Source organism: Plectropomus leopardus, chromosome 17, assembly GCF_008729295.1.
Source record: "Plectropomus leopardus isolate mb chromosome 17, YSFRI_Pleo_2.0, whole genome shotgun sequence".
Classification (NCBI taxonomy): domain Eukaryota; kingdom Metazoa; phylum Chordata; class Actinopteri; order Perciformes; family Serranidae; genus Plectropomus; species Plectropomus leopardus.
Window position 1 is genome coordinate 25,654,404 of NC_056479.1, and position 15,254 is coordinate 25,669,657.

The 15,254-nt window shown below is 39.6% G+C and overlaps 2 protein-coding genes across 3 annotated transcripts; both read right to left on the minus strand.

Moving 5' to 3' along the window:
- atf4b (activating transcription factor 4b) lies at window positions 1–3,990 on the minus strand. Its single transcript, XM_042505784.1, has 3 exons — window positions 3,824–3,990; window positions 2,052–2,501; window positions 1–1,353 (listed from the first exon to the last, which is right to left on the minus strand). The coding sequence occupies exons 2-3, from the start codon at window positions 2,398–2,400 to the stop codon at window positions 371–373; spliced, it is 1,332 nt and encodes a 443-aa protein (XP_042361718.1). The 5' UTR covers window positions 2,401–2,501; window positions 3,824–3,990; the 3' UTR covers window positions 1–370.
- A 656-nt stretch (window positions 3,991–4,646) lies between these two features.
- On the minus strand, window positions 4,647–15,062 carry LOC121956746. 2 transcript variants are annotated; one of them, XM_042505119.1, is made up of 13 exons: window positions 14,976–15,062; window positions 13,666–13,867; window positions 10,807–10,905; window positions 10,432–10,581; window positions 10,207–10,350; window positions 9,053–9,169; window positions 8,705–8,827; window positions 8,460–8,525; window positions 7,419–7,541; window positions 7,240–7,314; window positions 7,060–7,099; window positions 6,863–6,917; window positions 4,647–5,845 (listed from the first exon to the last, which is right to left on the minus strand). In XM_042505119.1, the coding sequence occupies exons 2-13, from the start codon at window positions 13,669–13,671 to the stop codon at window positions 5,101–5,103; spliced, it is 1,743 nt and encodes a 580-aa protein (XP_042361053.1). In that variant the 5' UTR covers window positions 13,672–13,867; window positions 14,976–15,062; the 3' UTR covers window positions 4,647–5,100. The 2 variants fall into 2 exon arrangements, with proteins under 2 accessions (XP_042361053.1, XP_042361052.1); XM_042505118.1 differs by having other exon boundaries at window positions 14,959–15,043.
- Window positions 15,063–15,254: the final 192 nt, after the last annotated feature.

Sequence of the window (15,254 nt, forward strand, 5' to 3'; positions counted from 1 at the left end):
TTAGTTTTAAGACTCTTTATTAAGAGATTCATAATACAGGTGGTGCAGTTATACAATACACATTTTTAAAATACATCCTACTGGCAGGTTACTGAGGTCCAGAGATAGGAAAAATATACGTTAAATACACACACGCTTATACTGAATGGAAAATACTCGTTTCCATACAATTACTCTAAACATGACAAAAGTTTTCTATATTTAATACCAGTGTTTAAATAGTTAAAAAGGATATCCTGAAGTTTTAATGTGGACTGAAGACATGCTGTGCTGACAAAATACATATTTTACTTATTTGTGTGATAAAAACTGCTGAGACACTTTCTCTATCGTCACGTCAGACATCATCCGTCATTGTCGGGTCTGACCACTAGAGGTCACCACTGAGACCTTTTTTGGTCCTGGCATGGCGGACTTCCTCCATCAGCTCTTTGAGGTACTCGATCTCCCTCGCCATGGACTCGGCCTTCTCCTTCAGCTCCATGTTCCTCCTCTCCAGCCGCGTGTGCTCTTCCAGGAGTGACTCCTGCTCGGCTTTCTTCTTCTGCCTGTAACGCGTGGCGGCCGTCTTGTTCTGCTCCATCTTCTTCAGTTTTTTGATCTTCGGTGCCTTCAAAGACACCCTCTCGTCTCTGTCTGCGCCACGTGGGAGCTTGACTTTGACACTGGTGGCACTGGGAGATGGTGGACTGGGTTTAAACGCGGGCTCGGGGTATGGTCTGCTTCTGGAGGATTTTGGTGGAGGGGAGGAACGGACAATCTGTGGTGTAGTGGTTACAGTGGTGGTGGTGATCCCGATTTCATCTTTAGGAGCCAGCACGAGGACGATGCGGGTCGGCGAGAGGGACAGCACAATCCTCGGGACCGGGGACACGACTGAAGCTACCACCGGCTTCACCTCGCTCTCTGAGACGTCCACTTCGCTGCCGAGGTCCAGGGTGTAGGCTGGGGAGGAGGGGGAATCGACCGCGGGGGAGGACGGGCCTGGAGAGGCGGGCTCAGATTTGATTTCCAGCTCCTGTTCCGGTTCGGGGACGCACATCTGGACACAGGGGACATCCTGTTCGTCCACGCAGGACTCAGGCTCATCCACTTCAATGACAGGAGGATCTGGACAGACGGCGGGAGCGGGGGGGACATGTGGAGAAGCAGAGGAGGGACCGGAGAGCACAGGAGTGGAGAAAGCGGGCACCGGGAGGGAGTCCAGCTCCATGGAGCAATCCAGGGAGGCGAGGAGGTCTTCTGGAGAGCTGGGGCCGTCTTCAGCAGGATCGCAGCCAATCAGAGACTCAATGTCCAACTCGCTCAGATCCACCTTCTCAGCCATCCAGTCCAGGTCACCAAACAATTCCTCTGCGGAGGCAAATTAGGCAGGAGATCAACAAAACCCGGAGCGACATCGCTTTCTTTGTGCTGCGTTCAGACGTCTTTCACAAGTATCTCAAATTTGTATTTCAAAGAAAGCAATGAGCAGGAAATTGGTAAAAAGTGACAATAGAACAATCTAAAAATTATTTTACCAGAAAAAAATATATAAAACTAAATTTCTGGTTATATATTTAAAATTATGCTACAGAATATATGTTATTAATGTATATTATTATTTCTATTATTCTGCACTTTTTTCAGGTTATTTTCTTGTTTATTATTGTTTTTAACTTTTCTTAAAAAATATACCAAAAAAGCAAAAGGTTACAAATAAATTACCTGAAACCTACCAAGAAAAGTAAAAAACAATGAACAAGGAAATAACCTTAAAAATTGAAAAAAAAATAAACAAATAACAAACATACATAATACATATATTCTTTATTTTTTTGGTAGTTTTCAGGTGATTTTCTTTTTGTTAATTTTGGGTCATTTCTTATTCAGTTGCTCACTGCCTTCTTCTCATATTTTTGAATAAAATCAAGCCAATTTGCCAAGTTTTAAAGGGTTAAATGAGCCATCTGCTTTCCTGTTGCATCGACAGAGTACTAATTGTGATCAGAAAGTAAAAATATGTTAATAAGTGCCTGAATTTTCTTATTTTTAGTTTACATGGTCGTTACCTTTGCCATCATCTGAGACAGCCTGTCTCAGATGATCAGGTTGGCCCAACCAGGGGAGGGAGAGCAGGTCCGTCCCAGCTTTGTCCCCCTGGAGGAGGACGGCCGGCGGCGAGGGAGGAGGAGAGTAGAAGGGAGGAGGAGAGGAGGAAGAGGACAGCGATGAGGAGGTGAGGGGTGACACAGGCGAAGTGTCCCCCTCCAACGAAGCCCCTCCTCCTTCCTGTTGGTCTTCTTGGTCAGGGCGTGAAGAAAGGAGGCTCATGGCGTCAGCCATGGGAGAGAAAGGTCCCCAGAGAAGGGCCTCCATGTCTTCCAGGCCAAACTGTGAGCTTGTCATCGTCATGGTCATAGTGGCTGTTGTTGGTCACAAACGGGGTGCGTGACGTTAGGGAGGTTTCGAACTCTTTTATGCTGTCGAATGCAGCAGTGGTGAGGGTTTCCACGAAGGACCTGAGGATGAGAAGAGAAATACGATATTAGTGGTGAAAGTGAACAAAAATAATAATAAATGTAAATATACAAGATTCCTTCAGACGCTTCATAAGTCAGATTTAAGATTTTTTTTAAACACCATCCAGAATTTACAACCTTTTCTACAATAATTAAAATTAAAGATAAAAAAAAGAAAACTTGGGGTAAAAATTTGTGCAAAATTGTACATAATCCAAACATAAATTATGACTTTTTTTGTTCAAGTTTAACAAGAAAAAAAAGGTGTTAAGATGTTTAATGCTATTTTTTTTAATTTTCTGAAGAACATAATAAATAAAAAATAAATAAATAAATAAGTTATTATATAACTATCCAGTAGAAGCATGTTCATTTTTCATATTACTGGATGTTGTAAATGTGTTGTTGTTTAAAAGCAAGTAGTATGAAAAAAAAACTTAATTTCCTGCTTCCAATGTCTTCCTGTTTATTTAAATACTTTTTAAAGACCAATTTAAGATATTCTAATACCAACTGATGCCTTATTTAATGCCTTTCAAGACTTTTTAAGGATCCAAGGGAACCCAGTAATAATGTCAACTGCGAGATTTGATTTAGACTGCAGACACAATGTTTTTGCTTCGTGTACAAATAAGTGTGTGGTTAAATAATAATAACTATATAAATGAATAATACACATTTTAATAGTAATATTGTATTGGTATGACAAAATAATGATTCTTCTTACAGGTAAAAATCACATTTTGGCACAACACTGCCCCCATCACTGCAACGCTGCTGCTGCACATCACATGTTTCCACCCAGCGACCAGTCTTATGACTCTGCTGACGTCACTGTCTCTAATCAGGGTCACTGGTGACGTCACCTCGTCTCTAAAAACACTTTTGTTCTCGGAAAGGCTAGACGAAGCCGCCATTTTGACAAAAAGAGGAAACGGACTTTTTTTCTGGCTGCCACGTCGACTCTCGAGATAATAACATTGTTTCTTTATAGAAAAGTAGCAACATTTAACATTTCCGTTCGATAGGGGGTTCGATATATTGTATCAAATACAAAATGATACATTTCATGATATTGCCATGTGTTACGTAATCTCTGTAATTAATTCTGTGTTTTTTTATTATCCAAACACCATTGTATTTAACTATTCGGAATTTCACATAAGTTAAATTAAATGAAAATGCAAAAAAAAAAAAAAAAATCAGGCATTTAATACGCTTTAGCTCCGAGCTCGCGGTCAGGCTTATGAAGCGCGCGGACACAGTAGGCCTGACAGCTGTCATCGACCAAAATATTACAAAAAAAAATGTAGTACTTACACAACATGGTGCTGAATTTGAAGTGACTCAGTGCACTGGCGGGATGCACTGTTTTGTTGGCGGCTGGGTCGCGGCACACGTTTACACTGCCATTTCGGCTAAAAGAGCGATGTTCAACGAAAGCTTCTTCTTCTTTTGCTGGTCCTCGTGAGGGAAAATGGCGAGTGTCACGGCGCGGCTCTATTATAGTTTATGCGAGAACGGGAGGTATCATTCCGCAGTGACCGCGATATCACTCCGCCAATGTTTGTGTTTCACATTCCAGGCATAGTTTACTGTCGACCTGAGAAAGTAATCACTCATCCGATTGTTATTATTTTGATGATGAGAGCTAATTCCGAGATTTTACTTATAGAGAAATATAATTGTAATAAAACAACAATCTTGAGCTTTCCTCAAAGGTGTAATAAGTAGGACTGTTGGTTACTACAGTGGCAGACATATCACATTTGGTATCCTAGGAAAGCTTACAGTGCCCCCCCCCCCCCCCCCCCCCCCCCTCAAAAAATATAATAATAATAATTATTATTACTGTTATTGTTGTTGTTATTGTTATACTGTTGTTGGTATTATTATTATTACTAATAGTAGTAGTTGTTGTAGTTATTATAATAGTAGTAATGTTGCATTTATAAGGCTACTAACAAGAACAAGAGCTTATAAGAAATAAACACAAATAAACAGCTAACAATAAGTGCAAATTTAAAAATGTCATCTTTCATGTTTTTTTTTTACTTTCCATCACCATTTCCTATGTGTTAGACCTTTTTGGAAAAAGTGAAAAAAAAAAGAGCCAATGTTGCCTATGACAAATTACACATTAGGTGTAATAAATATAAAATGTTTATTAAAATATAAGTGGTAAGTAAGATATTTCGTAAAAATGCTCTTTTTAAGACATTTACAAACATATCTCTTTTCTCTCACACACACACACAGTCACACACACCATCCCGTTCACATCACCGCTTTATCAGGGGAATTTTATGTCGACATATTACGCTCAAAGTCTCCTCTTGCATCTGCTATTGATGTTTCAGGACAGCAACCAATGCAGAGACATCAACAAAAGCATGTGATTATGTTTAAGAAACAAAAACACATTGTTAGGTTTGGCTCTACATTCATACTGGACGCAAACACCGGGCTCCCAGCAGCGCATGATACCACTGCAAAATGTGGCTTTTGGCGTGGGTGCCTTACACTGAAATCGACTGACGACTTCAGAATGATAACGGACTGCACAACACGCAAACAAACCAAGAAAAGTGTCCTTGATTCAGCCAAACATTTCCCACATGAGATTCATTTGATCGAGTTCATCCTGCAGATTTTTAGCCAGCAGACGAACTCGACCAGAAAACTTGCTCTTATTGGACTTCTTCAACTTTAGATCATCCTTTTCTGAAAAATACTGATCCATTTCTTTTACAAAAGCCATAAGCAGTCGCTCTGATGACATCCCAGCCGTGTGCGCGACAGAACTCCTCCTGTCATTGTTCGTGGTCGTCCGAAACACAGACTGTGACAGATGAGCTATCCTCACTGCGTCAGGCTGACCTCCGGCCCTCTGTATCCTGGCAATGTCGTGCCTCCGCAGCTCGTTCATCCCAGACAGGATGAAACTCAGACAATGCTCCAGGTCAACAACATCTCCCTTATAGTCGTAGACGAGTTTCTCAACCGTCATCCTGTTCACAACGTTCTTCTTGACCTTGGCAGTGTGTGCACCCATACCCCCGGCAGACGCCACCATACCGGCACCAACAGCTGTCGCAATCAGCGAGGTACCAAATGTCACAGGAGCCAGGGCGATACCCAAGACTGCAGTCACGCCTCCGACAGCACCCGTAGTGCCCCCAGCGATGTCCATGGTTTTGGTCTTCTTCTTCATCTTGTCCAGGTGGTCGGAGATGGAGTTGAACTCGATGATGATGTTTCGCAGGCCTTCGTTGCGTTTTATCATGAGGAGGTTGTAGAGACGCAGGGCCTTTTTCACAGTCATGGCTCTCTGATTGAATGACCTGCGTAAAGACGACAATAATTTCTTCATCCAGCTCATTCTGTTAACCCTTTGAAACCTGAGCAAATTGGTTGGATTTCTTTCAAAAACATGAGGGGAAAGGCAATGGGCAAATTAACAAGACATGTCCCACATATTAGCAAAAAATTAATGATAATAATAATAATAAAAAAGTTAGCAGAAAATTACATGAAAACAAGTAAAGCCATATTTCACAAAACTGCAATGGAAACACATTTTTCACTTTTATAGGTCACATGATATAAAACAAAGTGTCAGTAGGAACTGGCTCCCTCATGATGCAGCAGGCGCTACAAGAGCTGTTATTGCAACACATAACTGTTAGAAAGTTGAGCGAATCATCCGGAAGTTTTGAATCCAAAATTCCTCTGTGAAATCATAGACTATAAACTCCCAGAAATCCCTCATACGTGGCCGCCCCCACGTATGAGGGGCTTGCCTTTCCATAATCGCTCGCATAACACATCTACGTGGCCTTTGACTGGAAATAATGTGATTGCGAGAGAAGTCGCATAACATCACTCAGTGGAAACGCAATCACTTCATAATGGTGTTTTATCGACATTTTGAAAATATCACTTAATTTTGTGCAAATCTGTAATGGAAACCCACCTACATTTTGAACCAGCCTATATATATTCAACAGTACGATCAAATTCCTGAAATTCAGTTACAGCTTCTGGTTTTGGTGTACCATCCCAAAATATTCAGTGGCCCCCATCTATAAAAATTTTCTGGGCACCACTGAACAGGCAGCTTTATACACATAATGGTGGAAATGATTGCATATACAGTGTGTGCAGCAATACTCAGCAGTGCAGCGAGTTTAATAACTGTTACCCAGAAAACTGTAGCTGTTCTCGATTGCACAGCTACACTCTGATGCACTCTCAGCTTATGAAAAGCTGTAAAGTACCATTTTTACATTTCTAGAAATACTGTAATGGCACTGCCAGTTTATAAGAAGGAATTCATGTGATAGTTTCCGTGTGGTTACCTGATTTCCTCCTCGATACTGAGGCCGTATACAGGAGGAACCATTAAATCAGATTCTGTTGGATTGACAGCAAAGAGATACAGCAGATTAGATTCACATTTCTTTTAAAACAAATTCACGCACATAATTGGTAGTCAGTGTCTTTGGTCTAAAAGAATACTACAAAATATCTCTCTGGTATAAAACTTTGTACTTACTTGACACTTTTTTCAGCCACCTCAACATCCCGATGATGTCCTGATTAAAGCAAGTCATTTTCTTATTAAAAATCATCACAGAGAAACAGCAGCTTTAATTCATGAAACCTCTTCAAACGTTAAATTTAACTTTTGCTAAACCACAATTTATCTGGAGAAGAAGTGAAGTAAACGTCGTACTTCGGTGTCTTCTGCGTTTTGCTGATGAGAAGAGTAGCTGCCAGTCTGGAAGCTGAGTGTTGGTCTCCCGAGTGTCTGATGGTGTTACACAGATACAAAATAATGAGTCCGAAATGCATTAAAGCAGACCAGTGTGTGTGTGTGTGTGTGTGTGTGCGTATTTGCATCCTTTCTCTCACAATGTTATCATCTTCCTCCGGCAGAACGTCGAGGTAGGGACGGTGCTCTATCTCACTGTACACTGACTGTGACTCTGACGGAGGTGGAGGTGGAGGGGTGAATGACGGTGGCGGTGGTCTGCTCTGTAACAGACAAAGAAATTTAATTAGTGAATCATTAATTCTGCAGTGATACAAATAAACCAATAAAATTAGTATTTTTGGCAGGCAGACTTGGTGGCCACTGGATGAATCTTTTCTGTAACGTCATCATTAGACTGATGTTTTTGGTTTAGATTGAAATAATGGCGTGAGGTTTTTGTAGGCTTGACTGTCAAAGAATAGTTGGTCAGGCTGTTAAATGGTGTTAAGGAGACTCTGTTGGTGCCTTTTCTTAGATTTTGACATTACAAGAGCATAAGTAAAACTCTTTATCAAGTGGAATCGGCAGGAAAAAAAATTGGCATTGTACATTTCTGTTACATTTGCACCTTATTATGTAACTGATACACTGAAACCTTATGTTCTTATGTTCTTACAATGATGTGATTAATGTGTGTTAAGATTTGGGCACAAAAAACAATCCACCTGGTTAACTGTGAGCTGTGTGGTAACGACACTGTTTAATCAGCATCCTGATGTGCCGCACCTGTCAGGTGGATGGATATCTTGGAGAGTAAAAGTGTTCGTGCACAAGGATTTTAACAAATTTGCAACCACAGTATGAGAGAAGTAAGTGTGCATAAAAAAGTCTCAGATTGTTTATTCTAACTTGTGATAAAATGGAAGCAAAAACCAAAGTGCTGCATTTGCATTTGTGCTCATTGTGGGTGTCCATTTCCAAGTGAAAACGGTAGTTGTTGAATCAACTTTGTGCAACAAACATGAAAGTCACTTTTGGTTAAAATCACAAACAGCTCTGCATTTCACACTGACTGAAATGCAGCCAAAATAGTGAAGCCTTATGCATCTGTTTTTCCATGACAGCCTGACATACGCATGTGTTTCTGCACCTTTCGTCAGTGTTTTTGGCACCTGTTTTATCAACTGTGGCTCACATACCTCTGGAGGCGTGCGGGGGAGGGAGGACTGCCAGAGTCGAGGTGGAACTGCAGGTCTTTCTGTGACCTGAAAAAATTGACAGTGACAGTGCGGTTGTGTAATCCATTTGAATAAAATCAAAACATTGAACATATTCCAACTTTTTTTATACGGATTGCTGAGCTTTCATGCTGTTGATTGTTGAGATGAAACTTATTCCACCAAAGCACAGGAAAACACTGAGTCCATTTTAACTTTTAGTTTACCGTTGTGCTGTAAGTCCCAAACAGGTTGACCTCCTCCTCTTCAGAGACAGCTGCTGGGACGGGAGATTGTCTCATAGAGTCACTGTAGGAACTCCTGGATGACTGACTCCCATCACTGTAACTCTTTCAAAGAAAATATTAAAAAGATGGGGAAAAAAACATTATTAAACACATTTCACATTTTAAAATCAGGAACAGGTGAGGTCTTAATCTGTTAATGTCTAGCTGTATTTACACAAGGATTTTGGGACAAGTCAGAGATGTGTGTCAGTCACCTTCAAATGTGTCTCAAAGTAGTCTAACGTGTTGCAGAAATGATGGGATGAGTTGAAACACGTCAGCTCTTACCTCAGATTTTAACCTGACTGCAGAATGTGGTGAATCGTAGTAGATGGAGGGAGGAGGAGGGCGTTGAGGCCGCTTTGGAGGGGGAGTTTGTATTGTCTCAGGACTGACAGCTGCAGGCTAGTAGAGAAATAAAGGAGGAGATGACATTAAGACTTTATATAAAGGGTCTAATTGTTCCTGAAATTAAATGGTGATCCATTTTATTTCCCAAAAGTCAACACCACTCAATCCCACCATGTGTTGACATCCCCATTGCAGCAACCCGGAGCTTAAGCAGCTTATGCAGAGGGGTACCTAAAACGTCATCGGTAGATGCAGAAGGTCCTGACAGAACGGCACCATGTGATGAGTTCAGAGTGAGGACGTGTTAGAGGAGACAGCTAGCCTTGCTCTGTCCAAAAATAACAAAATCAGCCTACCAGCACCTCTAAAGCTCATTGATTAACATGTTATATCTTATTTTTTCCTTCATACAACAACCAAAGGGTAAGAATGACAATTTGCAGCAATGCCATATGTATTGTTTCAACATTAACAAAGTCACCTATGAATCAGGGGGGTTTGGGTCCTTTGGTAAGAAATATATTGAGCATCAAACATTTAATTTTACTCAATTTTATGCACCAATTTGAGCCATTTCTGCATAAATTTGCAGTGTAAATGTCATCAATTTTATCAAAATAAAAATCATGCTTTTATCGGGAGTGACAAATGCACATGTTCTAAATATGAAGGGGCACGTGTCCCCAGACCCCCACCTCCCCCGAAATCTACACCCATGAACTGTGATTATCACAGGAGGTACTGCTACTACTACAGCTCACCTTTCCTTTCATCCCAGACCCCTTAAAGGTCCAGTGTGCAGGATTTAGGTTGCTGAAATTCAACATTATATTCTTGGTCCCTTGTGTTCCTCACGCTACTCTTGTTTGTTCCTAATTTAGGTATTTTGTTGTTGTTGTTGTTGTTGTTGCTATTGGTATTTTTTTTTTTTGTGGCAACACAATGACAAAAAAATGTATGAGTGCAAGAAAGAAAGCAGCCAGAGGCAAGAAAGTGAATGAGTATCTTTCCCAAAAAATGTTCAGCTATTCATTTAAGATAAGTTATACAATCACACACAAAGCTTGTTACTTTGTCTAAAATACCCTCACCGTTGGCTCAGAAATTGAAGTTACGTAGTGACTGCCTTCATCGACTGCCTCTGAGGATTTAGGTAACGTCAAGCTTTTGCACAGTGGTGGTCTGGGAGGAGGACGGACGGGGCGAGGCGTCTTATAGTCAGCAGGATATCCACTCTGACAATAGAAGGATGTGGAAAAGATAAACGCATGCTTATTAAAACTTATCGTTAGTTCAATTACAAGATCACCACTCACCTCTGCATCGGCTGTGTTGCTGGTTGTGTCTGCAGAGTCAGCAGTGTTGTTGTTGTTGTTGTTACTCTGGGACTTTGGTTGTATTTTAGACCTGGGACGAGGTACAGGCTTGACTTTAACCTCAGGCTGGGTTTCGACTGTGACAACAGGCTGACAAAAATAAAAACACAAGTGAATCAACACGTCTAATAATTCAACGGAACAGCAGCTAACAAGCAAACATGATAGTTTTAGGTTTAAGCTAAAGCTCAAGGATTTCTATTTCAACACAAACCTGAGTGTTGAAACAAGGTAAAATCATGCAAATACCAAACCAAAAACCATTCAGCTATGCATTCATTCAGATGAACTACTGTCCACAGAAGTCATGTTTACCGTGGGTGCGTCCGGGTCTTCGTAGGTTGGCTGAGGGACTTCATAGGAGCTGGTGATGGTGGGCAGCGTGGCGTACTTCGTCCTGGGGGGTTTGGGAGGCTATGGGGTTCAATAGTGACAGAAGTTTTAAGATAAGAGCAAAGGCTACAGAACAGCTAATCATTGGTTTTATATTGCAACATGTACACGGTATCACTTGGCTGTTCTTCTCTTATAAGGTCACATGAAACCATGATAGCAAGATGGAAAACCTGGAAAAGTCATGGAATTCAACAGTTTTATTTTCCTCGCCTGGAAAAATCATGGAATTTGTAAAATACTTGGAAGTTTTGTCAAGGGATGGACTTGATAACATATGTAAGATAACACAGATTTATTTTCTGTGGTGTAGCTCTAATATGCATTGATTGATGTTTTGATCACTAATGTGTAAACGGGGTCACTGTGGAGTCCTCTAATTTGGGGAACCACTTTACTATACGCTTCTGTTCATGTTATCATTGTGAACGGTTATTGAAATGTCATCATGGATCCTTGAAAAGTTATGGAAAAGTTCTGAGAGTGTGTCCATGAAAATGTGTGGGAACAATCTACCAGGGAACTACCATGTCTGTTGTCTAATGGACAGTTCAGTTCTTTCGTTTCTTTTTAAATATCTGAACATGAAAACAGGGCTGCGGTGGAGAGATGTTATTATTTCTCACAAATATCTACTGTTTATCTGCCAGTTGACAACAAAAACCACTCACCGCATTAGACTCAATGACACCACACATCTTCCTAAATTTGATTTAAAGGTTTTGGACTGTGATTCTGCGGTAATCAGCAGTGGTAACCACCCATCGATCTGTCAGGGTTCCTCGGGGCAAAAATGAGCTGCTCCGCCTCTATCAACCCTCTGTTATATTGTGTATGCTATTCCCACGCATGGCCCCAAATTTACTGTTTTTTAATTTGATAAAAAACAAATTCAATTATGTGTAAAATGTAAGCACAATACGGAAATAATGAAGAAATAGATTCTGACATAATACATTGACGCTTACAGCTGTTTTTGTTTATCACCTCAACCTTTTTCCAATCCAGCAAAGTGTTAAATAAAAGGATAAAATATGTAAATATGTTAATCACATCCTTCAAGGAAATAGACACCCGTGTGTCTGCAGAACTGTAGCCTGCAATTATGTGATGAGATTAAAGCGCCGTCTATCAACCAAAGAAAACAAATATGTATTGTAATGCATTCAGGTAATTTGCCTGTGAAACCAGTTGAGCTGAGATCAGCATTGTTTACAAAAACAGCTCCAGCCTGCTGACAGGAAGGCCTGCAGGAAACCCAACACATGCAACAACTGGTAAATCCACCCGCATTGTAATTACTGGGTCTCACTGTTGCCGTACATATTTCAGAAGACACACATTGTTTTTATAACACACTGTATGTGCTCATAGGCACACCACATTATACACTGCTGTATTCACATGTTTATATAATTGGTTTGCTACATAAAACTATTTTCATATAAGTGATCTGATTACACGTTTGCCATTATTTTACTTTAAATTCACCTATTATGGAAAAGTATCAATACCACAGTGTCAAAATACTATGTTATATCACACTTAGGTAAAGGTATGCAGATAATACTCGATGCATAGATACCACTCCACCATTTTCAAAGAAACCTTAAAACATAGCTTTTTAAACTGACTTTAACTGATGGTGCCTCGTTATTTGTTGCCGCCATTTTTAGGTCGTTCTTTTTTTCCCTACAATTTTTATGTCTTGTGTTAATTTATTCAGTTGATTTTTATTTATTTTAAACATTTACTGTTTATTATCAGAATTTTGCAAAATTACTGTTGTCTTTTCTGTTGTTTTTGTTGTGAAGTGGAGATGTATGAGGTACTTATGTATTCTACTGTATTACATACAGTAGATGTCTGTTTGTACACCCTCAGTTTGGAAAAGCAGGCTGCATTACCGACACAAAAACTAAGCCATGTACTGTTGTGGACATGGGCAGCAGCAAAATATAACATGAAGTCACTGAAAAAAACAATATCAGTTTAAATCTACACTATATTGACAAGATTTTCAGCACCTAACCTTCCCGTCAAACAGCCCTTTTTGATAAGGAAGCTTCAGTTCCCCATCTACGCTCTCGTCACAGACACCAGACTCCACTGAGAAGAACAATAATTTTAGCTGTCATCATTTAGTTAGTTTGAATTAGCCTGTGATTTTGACACACCAAAGTTGCACAATATCACAAACAAACCAACTGGTCGAGGCAGCATTAGAGAAGCACTTTAGAAATGTTAAATCGCTGTTTTTCTCAGTGGAGTCTGGTTTTGAGGAGAGCAATACTACAGCTTCAGTTATCAGCAAGGTAAAGTAATGAATACACTCTACATTTTTTAGGTGGCTTAAATATGCTTTGCTGCTGCTCATCATGTTTGTGTCGGTTCTGTGCCTGCTTCTCCAAAACGGGCCTCATGCAGAACACCATCTACAGACTGTGGATAAGATACAAGGTATGGTAGATTTATTTTGAAATAAAATGTTGTCCCTAAATCCTACATCAGTACATACCTCATACAACCCTAGAAGATCAAAAAGATCCCTTTAAGTCTAAAGTAAATAAACTTATTAATATTCTACCACTGCATGCAACTCACATGGGAGGCACCACACCGCCATGTTTCTGATCTCTGGATGAGATCAGTGCAAGAAGGGCGAAGCAAGGTGAAACCAGATCCACCCTGGTTAACTGGAATCTGTCATGTTTCCTTTAGGCGCGACTCTTTTCTAAAACATTTGACTATTTATCTACAACAGAAAAATACGATTCTTACCGTCATGTTCTAGTTCATCAGTTAGCACTCCTCTCTATGTCACTGCTCCGTCTGATCTTGTAGATATGAATCCAGTTTAAAAAATGGCTCAACGAGTCTCCCGTGCGTTTTCATGCCTGTGCTCTCGTCAGGCCTCGGATGCCACAGATGCCTCTGTCTCTCTCTGGCGTCCAGTCTCAATAGGCCTAAAGGTGTGATTTTCCTGCAACGTCACAACAGAAAGAAGAATGCATGGGTGGTTCCCCTTTTTGCACAACTTCCATAAATTCATAAACAGCAAGTAGAAATCAGGAATATAAAGATATCAACACTTATTTAGACATCTACACCCACACGCAAACTCCCAACTGCCAGTTATGAGGATATAACATTAACTTACTGTAACTTCCTCCACCACTGAGTAGTGGTGGAGGAAGTATTCAGATCCTTTACTGAAGTTAAAAAGTACAAAAACTGTGAAGATACTCTGTTACAAGTGAAAGTCATGTATTAAAAAAATACTTAAGTAAAGTAAGTATGATCAGCAACATGTACTTAAATTATTAAAGGTAAAAGTACCCAATACAAAACAATAATTGAAAGTAATAAAAATAAATCACCCAAAAACTCAAATTATTAAAAATAAATGAGAAAGTTATTTTAAAGGTGATCAAAATATTTTAAATTTGAGAGTGGTGAAGGTTGAGAAGAGATATAATTTCCATTATTTTTTATTTATTTATTTATTTTCTTAACAGTAGCTACTCGTTTTATCATGTCATGTGTGAGCATGAATATTTTTCTTTTTAAATAAATCACTCCCAAAAAAACTGGAGGGTGCAAACTGGAGGGTCGTGAGGTTTGGGTATGGATATAATGTCCATTAGTTTTTAATTTTATTCTCTTATTTTTAGCTACTAATTTTGTCATGTCACATCTGAGTTTTCTTTGTGTTGTGCATGAAAAAGGCAATAAATATAGTTTAAAAAAATAAAATTAGTTGCCCATTAATTCTCATTCAATTGTAAAATTGATTAATCAGCTAACCATTTCACTTCTACTATAAACGTAAAACATAATATGATTTAAACTCTTCTTAGGTTAATGCAAAAATCTACAGAAACTAGTAAATAAAGTTCTCAGATAAACACAGTGAATTACAATATTTCCCTCTGAAATGTAGTGAAGTAGATGTATAAAGTGACATGAAAAGAATAGACTCAAGTAAAGATCAGATTCATTTTTAAGTACATATTTGAGTAAATTTACTTCATTACATATCACCACTGCCACAACTACATGCCAAATACTAACCTTAATTTCAAACTCACCCTATCCAAAAACCCAGTCTTAACCCTTAAGTGTCATGGTTCACCTTGTTGGGGAGCAGCTCAAAGTCTAATTGATGAACGATTTAGTTTTCGTTGGTGTTAATGTGAGTGTTTGTGTTTTCAGTGTTGAGGAAATTATCAATAACTCGTTGAGCAGGTCAGGCGAGTGTGTGTTTCTTGACTGCGGATGCTTTCACACCTTGTCAGGTAAGGCCTCTGTCAGGAGGGACAGCCTGATGAATGGTGGCTTGCATGACTCATCCTGATTTTTTTTTTTTT